Source organism: Saccostrea cucullata, unplaced genomic scaffold, assembly GCF_032062105.1.
Source record: "Saccostrea cucullata isolate Sc308-1 unplaced genomic scaffold, CSIRO_AGI_Scuc_v1 ctg666, whole genome shotgun sequence".
Classification (NCBI taxonomy): domain Eukaryota; kingdom Metazoa; phylum Mollusca; class Bivalvia; order Ostreida; family Ostreidae; genus Saccostrea; species Saccostrea cuccullata.
Window position 1 is genome coordinate 25855 of NW_026919713.1, and position 23575 is coordinate 49429.

The window sequence follows — 23575 nt, forward strand, 5'->3', positions numbered from 1 at the left end:
TTAGTTTAATTTTTAACTAGGCTTTTCTGAGAGCAAATTTCCATGCATTTTGATACAAGATCACAGCTATAGAATTTTATTATTATACAAATATCATATGGAAAGATTACAATATGTTACCAAATTGTAGTCTATCACGCTATGTATTAAATACATAAGGATATAAAAAAGAGAAAAGCAGCATCTCCTACCACCGTGAACGTACTGCATGTACTCGTGTTGAAAAATCTAAGCACTAAAGCAGGTAAGAAATCTTACTTTTGTGAAATAATTTTGTTGATGTAACATAAAGGAAAATTTAATTTATCATAAAATATGGTGTGTAAATATCTTTAGAGGATTGCAATAATTATTGTTCCAAAAAGACTAAAGTAATTATATAAATATAGCGTTTTGATGAGATCGATCGATTGAATGATATGGATTAACCGAATTAAAGGGTTACATTTGTTATATTTTTTTTTTACATAGACTTTAAAACATGGGAACAGTGCACATTATTTCTCTCTCCAACACTTAGATAGAGAAAAAATTGAATTAAATAAATAAATATGTTTTTAAAATGTAATTGTGTTTCCTTTATATTGATGGTGTAATATATAGGATCTATTTATTTAAAATACTACATTTATGTGATTATGTTTTGTATGCATTTTTGTCAAACATCCAATATGTTTTAATAGAAAGAATAACCTAGTTCAAGGCATTGCCACGTCTCATCAATTACAGACCATTAAAAAATATATTAATACAAGTTGAGGTACACATTTTTTTCTTTCAGAAATATCATATCAAGTCACACACTGTATTATCTATAATATACACTTATCCACTGGCTGTGAGTGGGATAGCTCTTTTATCAAACCCGTGACAGGAACTATTCCCCGAGGGCTTGCCCGAGGGGAATAGTTCCTTTCAAGGGTTTGATAAAAGAGCTATCCCACTCACAGCCAGTGGATAAGCGTTTTATTATACTGATGTACCTTGTTTTGTAGTAATATTTGAATTGAAAAAAAGCAAAATGTCAATTTCAAGTAACATTTAATTAAAATTTTAAAAAACAAGAAATTTTTAACAGTTAAATCAAATGACGTTAACATAATAAAATTTACTAGGTATAATTAACTCAACATTATTCATGACACAGTAACATTGATCAACACTTTTTCTTCTGCACTTGATTTTAGAAGGGGAGTTTACTGTTTATTTGTGTAAATGTTAATGTTGACAGTAGAATTGTGTATGTTGACCCCACATTCAGTGTTTTTTGCAGAGGAAGCTGATGGAGCGCTTTGTACACTTTTAACATTGTGTAGTTCGAAGTTTTCTAATCCTGCAAAAAATGTGTCGACATCAAAATCATCTAAGAAATCAATCTGATTCTCCTGTACACCAGAGTCACTGCAAGCTGCTGCATTAGAATTTCCATAGGAATTTTTAGAACTTTCACAAAGTATTTTCGAAATTTCAAATTGTTTCTGGTCACTCAACCTCGTAGAGTAAGACATAATACTAGATATATTTTTGTGACCAGATATTCCAACTATATGTCTTGCCTCAATTCCCTGCCTGTCAAGATTTGTTATGCACGTGGCTCGAATACAGTGATTGGTATATATTGTAGATAGTTCAGCACTCTTACTAATATTGGATATCATCGCCGCAAGCGTATTTTTTCCAAGGGGAATGTTGTCGAACCAAACCGACTGCGTTTCTGATACGGATGATTTAGGGCGCTGCCATAGATTTGGGTTATCAGGATTCAACTTCACGATATACTTCATGAAACTATTCACAGGGCAACGGGGATTTCCTGTTAAAAAATAAACATATTTAAATTTGCATGTATAAATATTTAAATAATTTTTTTCTTTGATTATCAAAAAGATACAAATTGACAAGTGCACAAACCTGGCATTTCATACATCCGGGCTTGATTTGTTTGGTCGTCCGTGAGATCGTCCCCTCTATGATTTTTCTCCTCCCTATGTTTGACTTTGCACACATATCTTTTCCCCTCTGGATCTGTTCTCACTGAAAAATCTGTTTTTTGAAAGCTTCTCAAGTTCTCCTGACCACGGTTACAAAAATAGTAAACTATCTCGAAGAATGTTCTGTTTAACAGCCCCAAAGCTGTATTCAGAGAAAATGCTTCGCTTTAATAAAGTTTGTTTAGATCTTCTGTTGGGATGGTTTGTTTATCTTTTACCTCGGGTGCTCCCTCGCGCTTGATCTTCACCAACATAGCTTTAAAAACTTCGTTGCATGATTTAAACTCATCTGAATTAATGATATCCACTGATGTTTTCTTTAAAAAATGTTTTTGAAGTCCAAACCTCATTGTTATTAATGATTTCCTGGCATAGTAACTTCCGTCGGGTTTTCTCAGTTCAGCGTAAAATTTCTTCAGTTTTTCGGACATCTCCACAATCGACAATTTTCCCATATCCTCGAGGCTTAATTCATATTTTTCAATAAGGTAGTCTTGTAAGGGCTTCAGGGCGGTTTTCACCACCTTTTGGGTGTTCTTACTATCCCTAGATTGTAAAAGTGCGTCAATATCGGCATCGTCATAGGCCTCGTATCTACTCCCAGACGACATTTTGGGAACTCTCTACAGTTGGAACTCTTCAGTGTTGGAGGAATCGCCGACCAATCAAATTACAGGAAATGAAAATTGGCGCTAAAATTTGCACGAAAAATTTCCGAGGGGTGGGTAGCAAAAACTATACCCCGGGGGTATAGCTTTCTATGCGGGGAAGTTTTCAGACTATTAAAGATAGTTATTTTACCTTCTGAACTTTAAATAGGAAACATTTTAACAGAAGTATAATAATTAGTACTATTTTTGTTTTTCAGAAAATTATCTCCATTTCAAGAACCATGAAGTCGATATGCATTTCATATTATATAAATTCTATAATTCAAGTCTATGTGCTGTTAAATACTTAATCATGTGATCAAGTTAAAGCTAATCAGGAAGCTTAGAATAAATAATAAAAATATAACATTCTTTTTATTCTGGAGAGGGATGTTAAACAGTATACAATCAATCAATCAATCTTTTTATGCTCCCGGATCGAAAGATCCGAGGCGCATATTGTTTTTGTCCTGTCTGTCTGTCTGTTTGTCTGTTTATCTGTTTGTCTGTTTGTCTGTGTCACAGATTGTCGAGCGGATTCACCTTTTACAAATTTTAAATATAACTCGAACTATTGTTTCTGTCTTACTATTTACATATTTAATAATTCATGATAAAAATGTACAAAGTCATTGTGATTGCTGCTGTTGTCCTGGTGACCAGTTGCGCCTCTTGCTTTCCCCCTCACAGGCTGGAGGATGGACTATAGGTTCCAAGGGTGGCGTCCTATATACTTCACTCCAAGGGCACACTGGGCAACCTCACTGTCGTACACCAACTTTGACGTATGGCTGGAACCTGCTCCAACATATACACATACTTTTACTTACAATCTCTAGGGGCTTTACACAAATATACTTTACACTCATTATACGATCATAATGAACACGTCTTAGATAAGACTCAATTACGTACACTCTTGAGAAGTTAAAATTATACGTACAACTTCTACACAGATGCAATATTACGAATTTCTACATTACGGACAAACTATTATGACAGCAATTGTACACCGTACTTTTAAATAGTCAAATACGTGTTACTAAATATATACAAATCAAATTAAACGAAACATACATGCTAAAAATGATGAGAAATACGGTTACTGGATGTTTTAGGACAATTGAATGATACTTTACACTGTAAATAACTAAAATAAAAATATAAACGACCTTACCTCAGAAAAGCTGGACCATAGCCTTCTTTTTAAGAAGAATGGAATGCCAGAGAAAGCTCTGCAAGTTTTACTCAGTATATACAAAATATAAATGCTGGATATTCAGAACAAAGTTTTACGTGAGAGGGGTAAAATCGTCCTCCTCTCTGGACTGCCGTGTCCAAACTAACTTGCACGGTCTGGCGGGTTTAAAGGTCCAGTGAATTGAGGTTCCCTACAGGAAATTTACAGTGAAAACATGTCTAAAAACAAAGGGGTTCCACACGGGATATTTACATAAAATTAAATTACTGTAACAAAATTATGATTTGGGGATTTTAATGTGACAGTCTGCAAACTTTAACCTTCGCTATAACTTTTGAAGCATTAAAGATAGAGACTTCATGTTTGGTATACATACTTCACTACGTAAGTTCTTTCAAATGACACAAAGGTCAATGATCTTGTGAACTTGACTGTGTCCTAAATGCTAAGAATAGCTTTTATGAACATTCCTCATATCTTTTGAACAATGAGAGATAGAGACTTCAAATTTTATTTGCATACTCCACTTATTAAGTTCTTTCAAAAGACACCAAGATCAATGACCTGTAACCTTGACTGTGACCCATATGCTAAAAATACTTTTTTTCTGCAAACTTTAACCTTCGCTATAACTTTTGAAACATAAAAGATAGAGACTTCATATTTCATATGTATACTTAACTAATTAAGTTCTTTCAAATGACACCAAGGTCAATGACCTTGTGACCTTGACTGTGTCCTATATGCTAAAAATAGTTTTTATGAACATTCCTCATATCTTTTGAACAATGAGAGATAGAGACTTTAAATTTTATTTGCATACTCCACTAATTAAGCTCTTTCAAAAGACACCAAGATCAATGACCTGTGACCTTGACTGTGACCTATATGCTAAAAATATGTATTTTAACTTTGTTGCCGCCGGGCGCATATTGTTTCACAAACACATCTTGTTTATACCTTATCTGTAAATGAAGAAAATCCATTTTAGCCCTAAACTTTTTAATTATCATGAAATTGGATTTAAAAATGGCTTATGGACCTTCCTGCATTTTTACAAATATTTATCTAAAATATTTAGAGTCATAATATCATTTCTTTCTTGATTGTTAATCATCTTACAGTATGCAGTTCCTAGGATTTGTTGTGGGATTGAGCATGATCCTTGGGAAAATAGCTACTGAGAAGGTATCACCACGGCCAGGACTGAAATCCTTCAGGGACGACTATGACAGTATAGCCAAAACATGTGTGGCTGTTGGATATGTCAAAGATCACTGCAAAAGCAACTCGGATAGAAGTAAGTTTCAATGAATTATACATGTTATATATTAGATTATTGCAAATAATTTCATTTATGTGACATGTTCTTGTTGTATTATGTTATTATAAAACAGTGTCTGTATTGGACTTAGTTTTATACTAAGTAGCTATTCGGTTCCTTTTTTGAACTAATTTTACCCTTTTCCACGTGATCATTATTGATCCGTTTACCAAACGAGAAAGCATGGTTTATTGAACTGCTGAATTTTTCGAATTTATACCATATTTCCCAAAGAAAATCCTACAACTTTTGTTGTGATGCCATTTTGAAGATTTCGGACGATGTGATCTGCTTGTTATTTGCAGAAAAACGTCTGTAAAGTGAGTTTTTGTTGCGAAATCGGCCTTGTAAAATTTACATGCGGGCATTAAGCATGCTGAGGAAGTCGCAATTCAGGACGACCAAAATACTTTACATGCGATTCTTACATGGATATTCTATTACTACGAGTCGTCTGGGGAATAATATGGTCAACTGAAGTAAATTTGGTAAACGATCGATAAACAGTGTCAGTGTATCTACAGTGGTGTAAAATATGTAGTAAATAATGTCGGGCTCGAGATCCCGAAAACTCTTACATGAACTATGTCAGCTGTAAACATAGACCCTTCGCTGTAGGTCTCTGCTGTAAACAATAATATACAATTACATTATAGACCTGACAGTGTATAGACTTTTTCCCGGGAGGTTTTTGCAACTGGCCGTCAGTGATTCACCTACATCGTTAATCCTAACACCGTGATCAGGCCTGGAGATTTTATCAATCACACCGGTAACTTCATTCCTTTAGGAACTTTTGCCTATTTACGGTGATTTGCAATTTGCTGAGCTTAGAAAATGTGCATCTATGTAATAACATCATTTTTATTAACTGTCCATCCAAAATATCACAAGACAGTTTGCTTCTTACATTCACCTTGGCCGGGGAATAAGAACCTGTTTGTTACAGTGGAAACCTTTCACTTCTTCAAGGACTTGAATGTCAGAATCATCTACACAAACCAGATATTGATGAGTGAATATAAACAGCTCAGCAGTGACGAGTGTTACCTTTTTACAAGTTATGAGATCTCCATTGATGCTGATGTAGTATTCACTTTACACTCCTGCATTCCCAGTATAAAACAGGCCAGTATAGTATAGTACTTCTGATGAAGTCATGTGTTATCCATTAAAATTAAGTTAATTAGCTCATAATTAAAGGCTAAAGTTTTTTGGTTCCTTATATAATTTTGCAATATTTTTACATATACAGGTATTATACTTGGTAACAAATTCTGCTTTTCCTTTTAAGAGTTTGAACAATGAATGATCTTACTCAAGTTTACTCAAGTTGTTCATGGAGCCAAAAATATTGTTTGGAGTTAGTTGCCTATATGATGTTGGTAAAATATTGTCATTATATGGGTACACAAATCGTGTATGATTCAAATTTTCAATTGTTGAATCAAGATATAGTGTACGTGGGACCACATACACATTTATCACATAAACTGTGCAGGTCATAGGCACAGCTTGTATATAGGTAGAATGATTTACATGATTTAATGCTGATATAGTATTGTTGCTAAGGGTGCACACCATAGTTTCAGGTGACCTTTTACTGAGAATTAGTGTAGAGTGAGGTCCACATACACTACTTATGTTTACCATGCAAACCCACCACTGATTTACACGTTATGTTGTATTTTATGATTGTGAAGGACCATATTCACATTCATTTCACTGACACATTTGGTTGACTCTTGTAGGAACATATACGCATATTTTGTGGACATGTGCAGAACAATATGCATATGTATTTTGTTGACATGGACAAGACCATGTGCACATGTATTACCTTTTGACTCATGAAAGATTATATGCACATGCATTTTGTTGATCTGGGCAGAATTATATTCACATGTATTTTGTCGACTCATGCAGAACCATACATAATTATGCCAAATTGACATACATTTTGTTTTGTTGACTTGTACGCAACCATATGCACATGTATTTTGTTGACTTAGTCACTTGTGCAGGACCATATGCATATGTATTTTGTTGACTTAGTCACTTGTGCAGGACAATATATGCACATGCAAGTTGTTGACTCATGCAGGTCCCTATGCACACATTTTTGATGACTTGTGTAGGACCATATACACATGAATTTTGTTGAACTTTGCAGGGAAAAATGTGCAGGATCAGATGCACTTGTGTTTGTTGACTTGTGTAGGACCATATGCACATGTATTTTATTGGATTGTGCAGGACCATATGCAGAGTAATGCACTTGTGTTTGTTGATTTGTGTAGGACCATATACACATGTATTTTATTGGATTGTGCAGGACCATATGCACAATAATGCACTTGTGTTTGTTGATTTGTGCAAGACCTGCATGGTAGTATATTATGACATGCAAATTTTGAAGTGCTTTTTTGGTAATATAATGTTATAATGAGAATAATTTATGCTGCATATATGTAGACATATTCTCATGTTGGAATTTACATAACCTGTTATTCCCTGTTGATTTATTGCAGCTGTGCAATACCCAAAGTAAAATAATTATGTCATTCTCTAAGAATTTATCTTGCATGTTCTGATTGTTCAGTTGTATAGGACATGGCTTAAAATATTGATTTAGATCAGAGCACTTGATTGAAAAAAAAAAAAAAAAATGAATATCATATACTGGATAGTAGTTTACACTTTTATTTTTCCAGAGTTACCTATCCCACCAAATTAGAAACAGACACTATCCACACTGGGTAACACTTGCAGAAACTATATGGGCCATGTGGAAACAACAGTCAGAAATCAGATATGCATGCACAGACAACACAACAGTGGACAAACAAGTGCCCATTACCAAGGACATTGCCTCAACATAGCAAAGTATTGTTTTATTTTGGGTGATGTATTGGTTCATGTTTCTGGAGACTGCTCTGTCAACAAGTCCATTGAGTAAGATAATATCAGGATAAAATGGTTTTTCACTTAATTCAATAGTTTCTGCAAAAAAAAAAAAATATATATATATATATATATATATATCCTAATTTTGAAATAATGATTTTTATACACTTCATGTCTTTTATCAGTACATGAAGCAAACTTTAGTCAATTCTTCTGAAACAGGGGTTAGCAGGGCCCAAAATTTTAAATTCCAATCACTTTAACTCAATTATGCAGCAGGGCCCAAAATTTTAATCTAAAAACTAACCTCATTCAGGATAAAGAGATTCATTTGAATATTTCAAAGCTTTGATCAAGATCTAGTAAACTGAAAGTCATATCAGAGGGATATTTACAAGTTTTATGTCAGATAGTACTAAACTACCTAAAATAAAACTTTCTAGAAATCAAAGAAGACTTAGGGTGATCATAGGATCATCAATAATATATATATTTTTAGATGGAAAAAGAAAGAAAATGGTAAAATCACAGGTCCTTTAAAAGAAACACATTTTGTGAAATCATATCTTCTATAATAGTTGTTCTACAAAATATGAAACAAAGGGTGAACACAGTTCATGGATCATCTCTATAATCAATCTCTGCAGAGCTCAGTAGCCGTCGAGCGGGACCATACGTTTGACAAATGCAAATTACTGTAGCATAATGGTATCCTAATGAGGATTTACTGTCATACAGGAAAAAATACATGCTTATTAACCCTGCAATTTCTATTGATGATGCTTTTAAGCTTATGCATTCGATTGTTGTATGCAATGTTGTTTCACTATACATGGGGCCATACATGTTAAGAAAGTTGCATCACTTGGTATATGGAATATCTCAGTTAACACAGGACCATATGTGTTAAGTTGTTGCATCATGTTGTATATAAAAATATTTCTCTAAACACGGGACCATACGTGTTTAGAAAGTAGATGTTTTGTACATGAAATGTTTGACTAAACACAGGACCATATACATGTTTAGTATGTTACATCATGTAATAGATATTGGCTAAACACAGGACCATATGTATTTGAATAGTTAGATCATCTTGTACATGGAATGTTTCACTAAACACGGGACCATACGTGTTTAGTGGGTCACATGTTCTAAATGGTAGACTAAACACGGGACCATACGTGTTTAGTGGGTCACATGTTGTAAATGGAAGACTTTCTAAACACGGGACCATACGTGTTTAATGGGTCACATGTTGTAAATGGAAGATTTTCTAAACACGGGACCATACGTGTTTAGTGATTCACATGTTGTAAATGGAAGATTTTCTAAACACGGGACCATACGTGTTTAGTTATTCACATGTTGTAAATGGAAGATTTTCTAAACACGGGACCATACGTGTTTAGTGGGTCACATGTTGTAAATGGAAGACTTTCTAAACACGGGACCATACGTGTTTAATGGGTCACATGTTGTAAATGGAAGATTTTCTAAACACGGGACCATACGTGTTTTGTGATTCACATGTTGTAAATGGAAGATTTTCTAAACACGGGACCATACGTGTTTAGTGGGTCACATGTTGTAAATGGAAGACTTTCTAAACACGGGACCATACGTGTTTAATGGGTCACATGTTGTAAATGGAAGACTTTCTAAACACGGGACCATACGTGTTTAATGGGTCACATGTTGTAAATGGAAGATTTTCTAAACACGGGACCATACGTGTTTAGTAATTCACATGTTGTAAATGGAAGATTTTCTAAATACGGGACCATACGTGTTTAGTGGGTCACATGTTGTAAATGGAAGACTTTCTAAACACGGGACCATACGTGTTTAATGGGTCACATGTTGTAAATGGAAGATTTTCTAAACACGGGACCATACGTGTTAAGGAATTTATACCACTTTGTTTATGCTATATGTCACTGAGCACGGGGCCATACGTGTTGAGGCAGTTTCATTACTTTAAATATACACAGTATTTATTAATTTATTTGAAATGTCTCTTGCTGACATCAGTTACCAATAGTATATCAGAGCGTTATACCATATGTATGACATTATCTGTATTGTTTGATTCCGCCAAGCCAAGCCAGAAGTTGTCTGTTGGTTCCTTATACCTATCCTCACAAATTTAAACCCTCAGTTTGGTAATCTGTTTTTCCTCTCGAGTGGTCAGAAGTTGTCTGCAGTTAAGAGGAACATTTTTATAAGTTTGACATCTCGGTTGACTGGTCAGAAGTTGTCTGCAGTCATGTGACACATTTTATGCAGCATGGTGTATGTTTGACACCTTTGTTGACTGCTTCGGAAGTTAACTGTCTGCAGTCACGAGGCATATTTTTATGTCTATGCAGCATGGTGTATGTTTAGCAACTTTGTTGACTGAACAAAAGTTGCCTGCAGTTAAGAGGCACTTTAAGGCTGCATGGTGTTTGTTTGATACCTTTGTTGACTGGTTAGAAGTTGTCTTTAGTAAAGAGGCACATTTTGATGCAGAATGGTGTAAGTTTAACAACTCTGTTGACTGCAGCATGGTGTATGTTTGATACCTTTGTTGACTGGTCAGAAGTTGTCTGCAGTCAAGAGGCATATTTGATGCAGAATGGTGTAAGTTTAACAACTTTGTTGACTGCAGCATGGTGTATGTTTGATACCTTTGTTGACTGTTCAGAAGTTGTCTGCAGTCAAGAGGCACATTTTGATGCAGAATGATGTAAGTTTAACAACTTTGTTGACTGGTCAGAAGTTGTCTGCAGTTGACAAGGTCATTGTCCATGATTATAAATTCCCATCTTGCTGTCTGGTTAATATTTACTACAGACAGGTGTTTTGTACACTTTTTAAACTTATTTGATGTTTTGCCCTTTGTAATGTTTTCACTCAGTCTTATTGGATGTTTCTTTTTCTTGTTCACAATAACTATTGTATTGTCTTTTGAACTGAGTATATGTCAATTAAAAAAAAAAAAAAAAAAAAAAAGAAGATGTTTAAATGCTTTTGTATTAATCATCCTGTTGAGGAATTTTGCGTCTCCTGCCAAGACGCCTTTGGGTGGGTGGATCCAATCTCTGATTGGATTGTGGCTGTTTGTTATTTTGTTTTCCCACCTTTTTTGATGACAGGCAGCAGTTTAGAGCATTTTGTATATGTCTTCCAAACTTATGATGTTTATAAGGGGGTCAACTTAAAATGCATGTATATTGTACCTTGTGAAAGATTACAGGGTTGGAATTATTATTCTAGTCTGGTTGACCCCCCTTTTGCCTATGTACATCATGTTACAATGTCATTATGGTGCTGGGGGTCAGATTGTGTAATATTTTGACTAAGATGTGTAATACTCTATATTTGAGTCCTCCTTTTTCTGACCCCCAATTTGTTAAATGTGTTTTACTTTTCCGTCATTTACTTTAATAAATGACATATTTCACTTCAGCATGATGTTATTTGTTTTTGCCTGTTTATCAAAAAACAAGCTCAGTCGTTTGGCAGGAGAACTAAGGAACATAAAATAGTAATTATTGCAAATAATTTCATTTATGTGACATGTTCTTGTTGTATTATGTTATTATAAAACAGTGTCTGTATTGGACTTAGTTTTATACTAAGTAGCTATTCGGTTCCTTTTTTGAACTAATTTTACCCTTTTCCACGTGATCATTATTGATCCGTTTACCAAACGAGAAAGCATGGTTTATTGAACTGCTGAATTTTTCGAACCCACCATCCACCCCTTCTGCCACCAATGCTTGTAATTTCTTTCAGGTTGATATTTTTGTTGTTATGTTTTACCAATCCTTTTTGATAGTGTTTGAATGGGTTTAAAAGAGATTTATAGTACTTATTTCTACCGCAGGTTCTTACTGAACAAGTAAACTTTTTGTACATTGTAATAAATGGCAAATCCATGTATTAGGTTACTGAGAATGAGTCCGACATTTATTTTGTGTACCTCGCAATTTTGCTTATGTCTGCAGGTTTCCATATGATTTTTCAGCATAAAGCAGTGTGGCTTTTTATATATGGTTTTTCCTCGGCGGTGAGAGAAACATAGTTGTGTTCAATTTAATGCCTGCGCGATTGTATTGTTATTGGCTGTTTGTTATTTTGTTTTCCCACCTTTTTTGATGACAGGCAGCAGTTTAGAGCATTTTGTATATGTCTTCCAAACTTATGATGTTTATAAGGGGGTCAACTTAAAATGCATGTATATTGTACCTTGTGAAAGATTACAGGGTTGGAATTATTATTCTAGTCTGGTTGACCCCCCTTTTGCCTATGTACATCATGTTACAATGTCATTATGGTGCTGGGGGTCAGATTGTGTAATATTTTGACTAAGATGTGTAATACTCTATATTTGAGTCCTCCTTTTTCTGACCCCCAATTTGTTAAATGTGTTTTACTTTTCCGTCATTTACTTTAATAAATGACATATTTCACTTCAGCATGATGTTATTTGTTTTTGCCTGTTTATCAAAAAACAAGCTCAGTCGTTTGGCAGGAGAACATTTAAGGAACATAAGGCTTTTCGGTACGATTAAGATCCCTCACTGTTCAATGGCCCTGAGTGCCGAGTATAGGTCAAAATTTGAAGCCCTTCATCGGCATACGGTAACGTCTCCATATGAGTGAAAAATTCTCGAGATGGACTTGAATCATTACATTACATGGTACACTGTATAATGCATCAAGAAAACAGGAATGAACAACTCTAATCTATTGAAATAATTAATTATGGATAAGGATTCGTAAAAAAGCATCAATGCATGTATTTAGCATATGTTAAGTACTTTAAAAATGGAAATGAAGACTTTGGTAACTAATTGTAACTGCAAAAGAAGGTAATATATGCTGGCTATAAATCCTTTTGCTTCCTGGAAATAAAAAAGCAAAGGGTGAAGATAACAAAGGAAGGTTGATAAAAATGATCTAGAAGCAATAAAAATTGTGAAAAGGTCTTAAAACAAACATGGACCTCTGGAAATTCCATAGGTGCATGGACATACTTAAGAGAAGTAAGCATCCCCTTTTGACCTGTCACTCACATCCTGAGCCCAATGTATTGAGTGTCACTATCATTTTAGCTGACAAACGATGAACCTGTAGAATAGAGATCATTTTGAAGATTAATATAAAAAGTTTATAAATGATAATTTCTTTAGCAAATGTTTAATTAGAAATATTTTCATGGTTTATTCCTTCAAAAAAAATCTTTTTTGTCGTTTTTTTTCCCTATTTTATTAAAATTTAATAAAACTTATTTAAAATCAAATATATATGACGTCATTCCAATCTGATTAAGTCAAAATTTTAATAACTTCTTTTGAGTAAATGCTAGTAATATAGTCGAAAATCATCTATTTTGCCTCTAAATAGAATCCCAATGTCCGGTCAGTAAAATAATTATTCCACACATTTGCACAAAACCTAACCCGATGTTTTGAATTTTAAATCACCAGAGATTTTTCGTAAAACCGTGCTTTACTCGGAATTCTAGCAGCACTTGCAAAGTATATTAGAAGGCAAACTTTCTCTCTGTTCAAATATAATGTTTTGAAATATCCAGCCTACTGTTGTTCTGTTGAATTATTTTTGTTACGAATGACAGCTAGTGGAATGGCGGATCAGGATACGTATACTCACAATAAAAAAAAAAAAAACGCAACATCATAATTTTAGGGTGAAAATTATATACGGGATATAATTATGTACAAAAAAAGTTATGACATCTTCTTCTTTGCTAAATCAGTTATTTAACGGTTGAATGATTTTCATTCCGGAAGTAGATTTTTAGCCCTCTAAACAGAAATCAAAACTAAGCATTTAAAATAAAATTATTCACAATATTTTGGGTTTTCAAGATTATGTAGCTGTTAATCATAAGTATTGTACTAAAATCCGGGAAAAAATATTTTTCTTTCTTTTACGGATGTGAAACGTGCTTTCAGTATTTTTGAGGAAATACAATGATCTTACCTCTGATGTTTGGAGAGGTACGCGTTTGCTCTGCTCCTAATTTGTATTGTTCCAATGGACCCTTGAGAATATCAATGTTTTTTTTCATATTGTTTTTTTTAAAGCTGGTGAAACTTTGCAAATACGAATTATATATAATATTTTCCTTACACTATACAGCATAGGTTAAAATTTAAAGCGTGCTTGGAAATCACAAGAAGATTCCTAATTGAAAAAAATATTTCAATGTTTTTAAAATTTTTAAAGCTTCAAAGTCATTCTTTAGGGAGGGAAACACAGTGAAGCACAAGGTCTATGTGTGATACATGTATCTGTACACAGTACATGTGGTATGTCAATTGGCGAATTAAGTTGTGATCTGTGTCTCTTAAAACAAGTAATCGTTGGAGCTGGAAAGGTTGAAGTAAATTCAAAAAGGGGGAAATTTTGTAACCTTTCGGAGATCGATGTGTATCTGATTACTCATTCGAAAGCCATTTTTGAAACAAGTCTCTGGAATTATTACAAGCTTTTATTGTCATTACTGTGCATTATTTATTTTGTTTCAAGGAGGAATATCATACCAATATTTTATTAAATAGATTTTTATATTTTTTATTTTTGACACTGATTTCAGCATAGACAAACCCACAATAAGCACATAGTATCCTATATGGTGTTTTTGCATTTTTCAGAGAAAATAAAAAAAAAAACCCCTATAGCTGCAAGCAAGATGCTTTGCCGTTTCAATTTTGCTGTTAATAAATACAAAATAAAAATTCTAATAAAATATGAAACGAATGGCTTGATAGATTTAATATTTTAAAATTTATGATTATTTTATAATTGATTTGAAAATAAAACACGTTATTTTGGAGTATATTTTGAAACCTATGGTAAAAAAATCCACAAAACTAATGACAGCCACGGAGAATAAAAAGAAATGGAATTGAAATTGCAAAATATGAGTACAAATATTGTTCTAAGTATCTGAATCAATCCCGATCAAAGTTTATATGAGCCCAATCAAAAATAATGTAAGGTGTAAGCCAATGATAACTCTTTTGCTTGTTTCAAAGTTTATTGATCCAAATTGAAAATTTAAAGCTTAATCGTATAGATTTATAATTAACCGTTTTTGAAAAATGTGTCCAGAATAAACCAATACACTTTATACAAATGTTAAAAAGGTCTGTCCAGAATATGAAGAGGTTAAGACTAAACTCCCGAAAAATAAAAGTCCAAAAGATTAATTTCAGAAATAATCCAAAAAGTGAAAGAATCGAAAGAAGAATGATTCCTAAGAATGAGTGAGTCCTAAGAATGCCATTTACCGGCAATATAGGGTACATGTATTTTGTGCTCAGAGGGTATTCATGGTCCCGGATATAAAAGTACATTTCTTTGGCTGTCTAACCATTACATGGCACCCAAGCTTTGTGCGTATTTCTGTCCGTTGACCTATGAACCCCTACATGGCACCACCCTCAAATACAGGTTAACACACATTTAAGTTAGTAATATTTATCGATTCAGTCCCCATTTCTGCAGGAGTTCTAGCCCTATTCTCTTTTACTTATCTGCTTCAAAGTCCCCCATTTTATTACTCTTGGTCGAGAATCTTTATAGTAACGTTGAATTTCCGTTCAAATTTTATTACTTAGTATCGATGGATTCGATTGGTCTATTCTGGTGAATTCTAGTAAAAAATGATCTATAAAATTATAGTTCAATGTACCAACAACATCTAATTTGTTCTAACAAGATAATGTTCGTGGAATTAAAGTCCCTTTTTCTAATTAAAAAATCACTATATGTGGTACACTAATGATATACATCCTGGTTTAATAAAATTTTATTTTATTTTACTGTCACTACAAAGTTCACTATTAATCAGGGATGGGGTCAATTAGTTAATTAAATTACAATTACTTTCCCAAAACCTTCAATTAAATTACCATTACCATTACATGGAATTTCAAATGTAATTAATTAAATTACAATTACTTTGCAAACGCAGCACAGTTAAGGTTACAAAAAGGAGGCGGAGCCTAATTTGTACGGGAAAACTTGACTATGACATCATACACAATATACGTCATACAGCATTTCTTTAAAGTACCACAAAATGAATTGATTTGCTAATTTAACCAGTAAGAAATGATCCAACTACATTAAAACTTACTACAACGTGTTGTATTGACTTTAGTTAAATCCCACATAACAAGTTATAAACAAGTCACTGATCGCAATACACTTGTCAATATGACGTCATTTCTTACAACGTGACGTAGTTTGTATGCAGTAAGAGGCAGATCAAGTAATATTTTCTTAACAAAATATTTATTCTCTAATTAAATAAAATATTATTTACAGAAATTCTATGAGCAATAACTTGAATTTAATGTCGTTTTCACTATTTTATTAATATATTTTTTGTACATTACGTATTTAATTGACACTGCCGTATATTTGTATGCAAGTACACCGGAGGGTAATGTGGCGGTCTTAATAAATCGATCTAGTGCAAGGGCATACTCTCTATGGATCATAATAAGCTTTTACATTTCAACTCTAGAACTATTAAGGTTTCTGAAAAGTGCTGCGATCCTGATGAAATCTTAAAAACAATTTAATTATATCAATATTTCATCCCGCTGACCATCAAGAAATATAGCATTCGGTCATACAAATATAATTGTAACAATGAAATTGCAGAAATTAGACAGGATCGCAGCACTTTTTAGAAACTACAATGTGTGTTGAAAATAATTATATAATAAACTTGGAAATTAAACTTGGTTATGCCCTTGCACTAGTGATATTTATATGTAACATCAATAATGCAAGTCAATGTGCTAAAATCGCCTGACTGCAGCATCACGTGACTAGTCTAAATAAAAAATATTTTCGTCCTCGATATGTAGTTATTAATCATAATTACAATTATCTGATATAAATAATGTACTAAAAATAATCGCCATTCCGATTACACATACATTTTTAAATACAAAATTTAGTCGATATTTCCATTGCGCACCTTAACTGTGCTGCGAATGTAATTAATTAAATTACAAATTAAATTCAAGAATACACGTATAAGAGTAAATAGTCATGTATATTCCTTTACATCTATAACAGATTATTTTACAGCATTTTTTTACAATAATATTATTAAAAGCTTCATACATTCGCAAGGGTGATAAGGAAGCATACAAAATATTCTAACTTGACTAAATCAGTGCTACATTATGACGTCATAGTAGGCGATATGGCGTCAATTTTAGAACACAAGTTTTCGTAATATTGGTATTTAGATATGTAATTTAACTCTAGAAAATGAATAGAAACATGTAAACATTCACAAAAATAAAATGTTTTCATTTTGTTATGATATATCTGTCATCTTGATTAAAATCTACCACCAATGACGTCATATGTGTACATCAAGTGAATTGGGAATCGATCACGTCGCGATCGTGTAAAGAGAATTTGGCTAAGAGGACATGTACAAAGAAACATAAAATGGAGTTTAAAAGGAAATATCGTGAATATTATGTGAAATTCATATGGAGTTCAGTTATATAAACAGGTATACTAATTTATTTTCATTGATTATATTCTCTTCCGAAGACAGTCAGCTATATACAGACTGTGGACAAAAGTATCGGAACGATTTACGTCGTCGTTTTATATCTGGAAAATACTCGCGTTTGATTCGATGCTTAAAATAGCCATATAACGTAAAAGCTAATAAATATAAATTACATTTTCTGAAAGAAGAACCAATTTTGCATTTCTCTGATTAAAACAAAGGTTATTTTTTTAAAACTTACCTTAATATTTTGTGATGTATCCTTTGGCCCTACGTACCGCGGCGATTCTTGAGGGGAGAGATCGATATAAATTTTGAATTGTTACGCAATCAAAACGAGTCCAAATTGAAAATATTTTATCATATAATTGTTCCACAGAAGTTATTTCATGCATGGATTGTTCTATTTTTCTTTTAATCTTTAACCATAAATTTTCTTTGATGTTAATATCGGAGCTCTGCGCTGGCCACTCCATTGTACAGTGTATTGATATGGCTGTTTTCCATGAAAGCTTTCGTTGCCCTAGACCGATGAACTGGTGCATTATCATCTTGAAAAATACCCACTGGGGTTTTTACAGTTCCTCGTTCACAAAAATTTTTATAAATTCGATGCACAGTTGTTTTAGACATTTTAAGCATATCTGCAACTTTTTGAAAAGAATTTCCATTTTGAACTAATAAAACAACGGATTTTTTAAGACCATCCGATGCATAATGACGATTCTCAGCCATGATTTTTGGGGACAGATTTTACTTACTTTTAGATTGCAGACGATAAATAATGACGTAGTTAATGTAAACAGGAAGTAGTCATCAACCTAAAGAAACCCAAGGTGTAGCATCAAATTGTGTCTACACCGAAAATGCCAGCTATAAATAACGCGAACATGTGCATCAATAAATAAACTAACGTAAATCGTTCCGATACTTTTGTCAAAAGTCTGTACGTATCCCGGTCGGCCTTTCATCTGTCATTCGTGACAAAAATAATGCAACAGAACAACAATAAGCTGGATATTTCAAAACATAAGATTTGTATTGATGGAAAGTTTGCCTTATAACAAACATGGAAAGTGCTGCTAGAATCCCGAGTTAAGCATGGTTTTACGAAAAATCTCGGTTCATATGCATAAAATTCAAAACGTAGGGTAATGTTTCGCGCGAATATGTGGAATAATTATTTTATTGACAGGACTGTGGGATTCTAGCAGCACTTTCTCATCAAAATAGATGTTTTTCAACGATATTATTTACTCAAAGAAGTTATTAAACTCCGGGGTATTGTTGTTGTGTTAGCTTTTTTATTAAGGAAAATTTCGCTATTAATAGAAGTCACGTGATGCCGTGGTGGTGGTGCACGTCTTTGCGTTAGACACTCTTTTATCTGTATGCATTAGTTACTAACAGGTTACATTTATCAGCGATTTTGGTAATTCATCAAACTTAATTTTCTTTAAAAAGTCTAAATTTTCCGAGAAAAGACTTATATGCTTCCTTAACATACCCGCGTTTTTCAAATACTGTGTCCCCTAACTCATATATCTTCGATTAATTTGAACATTTTCCTGTCATGCTGAAGATTCTTTCCACTGGGGTATTTGTGAGAAAAATGCATACGTGTAGATTATGCTGACTAGTACAAAGTTTACAGATGGTTTAACCTTAATTCATATGTTTAAATTTTGGAATCATATTTAAGCTTTCCCATAAAAAAGTGATGAATTTATGCTAAATGTACTTTTGATGTTTTATTTACCTTTATATTTCCTTATTTCAGCATCATAGGTTTACCTCAAAATTTGGATATTTGACTTATTCTGTGCCAAACTACAATTTAAAGTCCAAAAGTATGTTTGAAATCACCAACAGACAAAGTCAAAAGTGTGAAAAATGTTTATTTAGGAATAAGTATATGACCCCAGGACACTAATTAGCACCTGTTAATAACTTCCAACACAAGCTAAAGATATGGCCAACAAAAGGATTAGAAGCCATTGGACTTCTTAATTTCATATTGTTTAATTAATTAAAAAATCAAAATATGAATTTTATTTTTAAACTTTACAAAGATTAATTTGATTTAAAGTTTTTTTTTTTTTTAATGAAAAGGGGCATTGTATTTAAACAACAATTGACATAAAAAGGGTAGTTCTTTTCAAGAAATTTTACTATTAAAATTTTTGGTCTACAATATGTTATTAACCTTTTATAAATAATGTTTATGAAATTGTGGAAGAGGAGACTATTTTTCATTTATTTAAAATCAGTGTAATTGAAAAGTAATTGTGAATTACATGCCTTTTTGGAAAGTAATGAATTAAATTACCGTGACTTGTAGCTGAAAATTTGGTCAATTACACAATACTTTCAATTACATCGAAATTTGTAATTAATTACAGTCAATTACCATTACACATTACCATTACCCAATCCCTGCTTTTAATACCTAAAATGAATATGAAATAAATATAGTCTAAGTTTAAAATGTTCAAATAAAATGTCTTAACCCTAGGTTTAAAAAAGGAATGAAATAATAAATTGTTTTCTCCTACTTGGATATACAAGTTAAAAAATCTATTTGATAGTCAAGTTCAATTATCTTTTTTACCCATATTACACGTAATCAAACTAGTATTTTTGTGATATGTTCTTTACATGTATTTCCCATAACTATACAAAGCTGGTTGGGATTCGTTTAATTTCAAACGAGATCGGCTAAAATTAATTCAATTGTACATTGTTCATGATGTTTTCATGACTTTAACTTTTTAAAATTATTTTTTTGCAGTATACTTTTTTCATTATATAGGTATCATACAATATAATTGCAATATGTTACCAAATTGCAGTATATCACGCTATGTTCGATTAAAATATATAAGGTGATGACAAAGGGAAAGTAGCATACCATCTTCTACTAAGGTTTAAAAAAATCTACGGCTCTAAAACAGGTGAGAACACGTACTTCTGTCTAATTATTTTGCTGATAGTTACTAAAGGGTGACCAAATATTTTTTTGACTTCATAATAACTAAAGGATAGCCTAGTTTTAATGAATATACATGTATATAGATGCTTATATGTAGCTATCTGCAGAGGATTGAAATAAGCATAGCTTCATAATAAAGACAAGAAATAAAAAGTAAAATCTATAGAATTGAACTTAATCCTTAATATAAAAAACGTATTTCCACTCCAATATATTTAAGCATTTATATTATTAAAATTAGAACGAAAATGACATAAAAATTTCGACATTTTAGAAGATTGATAAAAAATATATAGAGTTACAAATTTAACATCTTTTTTACAATTCCGTATCGTCTTTGCTATAGAATGCAGTTCCATGTATTTGTTGTGGGATTGAGTGCAATTCTTGGCATCACAGCTTCTGAGAAAAAATCACCTCGACCAGGTCTGAAATCCTTCAGGGACGACTATGACAGTATAGCCAAAACATGTGTGGCTGTTGGATATGTTAAGGATCATTGCAAAAATAACCGAGACAAAAGTAAGTAAATGGGATAAATCGAAGGATTTTTCTTTAATTTGTAGATTAACACGCATTTATATTAAATTAAAGAAACTAAAAACCTTTTAATGTGTCTTTTTAGGAAACATGGTTATTGCATTCAATGCGAAAACCAAAGGAAGTGTCCAAACAGTAAGTAGCGGAAGTACTATCATGTTTGGAGATGTTGATTTGAATAAAGGAGGAGGTTTCAACGCAGCAAAGGGAATTTTCACCGCCCCCAAATCAGGAGTGTATGTCTTTGACTGGACAACCGTGACGCACCAAAGCAAATACGCTTATACCGCTTTGTATATAAATAGTAAAACAAATGTATACAACCATTGTCATAATAATGGTCACGACATTCACATGTCGTGCAGTAAAATGGCTGTCTTAAGATTGGAAATAGGAGACAAAGCCTCCATTAAATGTTTTTCAGGAACAGCATCCGTTTACCCAAAATATTCTTCTTTCTCTGGATTCATGTTGTGATATTATATATATAAATTATAAATTGACGGAGCATTGTTGATCAAGAAATCTATGCAGGTGACTTGTTTAGTGTCGTTTGTAGACTGATAATTGTCTATGTATTTTAAGAAATAAAGGCAATAATATTCAGTGGATGTAAATATTTTATTTTTCATATAAATTGACTTATTTTAGAGAGTGTACTATCTTCTTCGTTGACAAAATATAAACATTAGAAAACAGTCCATTTTGAATATTTTATATAAAAAGAAGCTACAAATGATATTTCCTTTAGAAAATGGCTGTTTTATAGGGAACTTGTTCATGGTTTATTACTTTCCAATAAAAATCTTTTTGTCGGTATTTTTGAATAATGTATTTAATTTTAATTTCGTCAACTTACAATATTAAGTACATGTGTATGACGTCAAGTTCTTCTGATTATGTCAAAACAATAGATAAAAGACAATCAATCTTGCAATTCGACGTGCTTGTCTGAGAGAACATGGGATACAAATTATAGATTTAGAAATTAGAAAGGTACGTCAATTTTGAAACTTAGACATTTAATATAAATCAGTTTTCTGTTCAACGTTTAAAAGAAATAAAAAGAGAATTCAAAGAGGAAGATCATTTTTGATCTTGAGGGGGTTGGGTGGAGTAGATCGTAATTAGTTGTAATCAGAAAGCATCCTCTTCTGTATGTTGCTTGTCATCCAATTTTCATTATAGATGAAAAAGTATCTTGTTATTCTAAAAATAAATGACACATTGCATTGCATTTTATGATGGCCTGTTTATATTACTGACATCTTAGAATTGAAAATGTTCATTTCCATTCCTTAGTTGATTTGATATTTTTCTTTGAATCAAAATAAAGGACACCACGCTGTTTATGTTTAACAGAGAAAAAAATTATTTATTAACATGATTAATGACAAACTATAGTTAAGCGTAATTTCATCTTTTCTATCCTGAAATTTCTTGCTTGTATGTATGTAGCAATATACCATTATATTTGTATATGGAGTAAATATTTCTCAGTTGATTAAATATACAAAAAATCTTCTATGTACAAATCATTTCTGCAACTGAAAAGCGACTGACAAAAAGTTGAAGATACACGGATATCAAAAGAATCGATGAGGTCAATATATCGCAAATTCTATAGGCGAAACAATCCAATGCTGACCGATGTATATTTGTTTACAAATTGTAAAATATTTTGTGAATTATTAGAATAATCTTCGACATTATTTTAAACATTGAAACTACGGGTTATTCCTGATTGCCTGCTTATGGCGAGGAGCACACGTCGAATGCAACTGGTCGACAGGGAAGGCTTACTCCTTCGAAAAAAATTCATGACACCTGATCTTACCTCTGATGTTTGAAAAAGTCTGTGTTTGCTTTGCTCCCAATTTGTATTGTCCCCATGGACTCTAGAGAGTGATTGATATTAGTCATTTTTTATATTCTTCTTATACTTGTTAGAACACTGTTTAAATCTGTTGAAACTTTGCGAATATGAATTTTATATGATATTTCTCTTCAAACCATACAACACTTGTTATGATTTAGAGCATGCTAGGAAATCACAAGAGGATTCCTAATTGGAAATAAATACAAAATTTACTTTAATTAGTGTTTTTAAAATTTTGTCACTTTCGAAGTTAGTGTTTACTGAGGGAAACACAGTAGGGCTCAAGGCCTTTCTATGATATTTACATGTATGCACAGTACATTTGATATGGGAATGTCAATCAGCCAATTTAGTTTACAGTCTGTGTTGGAACAAATTATCTATAGAGTCGGTACGAAATTCGAATAAAATTAAGTAAATCTAAAAATGTGAAATTTTGTGACCTTTCGGAGATCAATGTGTACCCTATTACTAAAACGAAAGCCATTTTTGAAACAAGTATCTGGGAAGAGTAGAAGTT

The 23575-nt window shown here is 32.6% G+C and overlaps 2 protein-coding genes across 2 annotated transcripts; both read left to right on the forward strand.

Moving 5' to 3' along the window:
* Positions 1-206: 206 nt before the first annotated feature.
* Positions 207-21673, forward strand: LOC134236425 (cerebellin-3-like). Its single transcript, XM_062718596.1, has 3 exons — positions 207-244; positions 4967-5142; positions 21262-21673. Exons 2-3 carry the CDS (start codon positions 4968-4970, stop codon positions 21651-21653), a joined length of 567 nt encoding a protein of 188 aa, XP_062574580.1. The 5' UTR covers positions 207-244; position 4967; the 3' UTR covers positions 21654-21673.
* Positions 5210-8117, forward strand: LOC134236436 (uncharacterized). Its single transcript, XM_062718609.1, has 2 exons — positions 5210-6294; positions 7881-8117. The coding sequence occupies exons 1-2, from the start codon at positions 6004-6006 to the stop codon at positions 8046-8048; spliced, it is 459 nt and encodes a 152-aa protein (XP_062574593.1). The 5' UTR covers positions 5210-6003; the 3' UTR covers positions 8049-8117.
* Positions 21674-23575: the final 1902 nt, after the last annotated feature.

What these genes read in the sequence shown, in the direction of transcription:
- LOC134236425 (XM_062718596.1), top strand. Translation starts at nt 4,968, where the DNA reads ATGCAGTTCCTAGGATTTGTTGTGGGATTGAGCATGATCCTTGGGAAA. An exon ending in CAAAAGCAACTCGGATAGAA is followed by an intron (nt 5,143 to 21,261) that starts GTAAGTTTCAAT and finishes GTGTCTTTTTAG; the next exon opens with GAAACATGGTTATTGCATTC.
- LOC134236436 (XM_062718609.1), top strand. Translation starts at nt 6,004, where the DNA reads ATGTGCATCTATGTAATAACATCATTTTTATTAACTGTCCATCCAAAA. An exon ending in GCATTCCCAGTATAAAACAG is followed by an intron (nt 6,295 to 7,880) that starts GCCAGTATAGTA and finishes TTATTTTTCCAG; the next exon opens with AGTTACCTATCCCACCAAAT.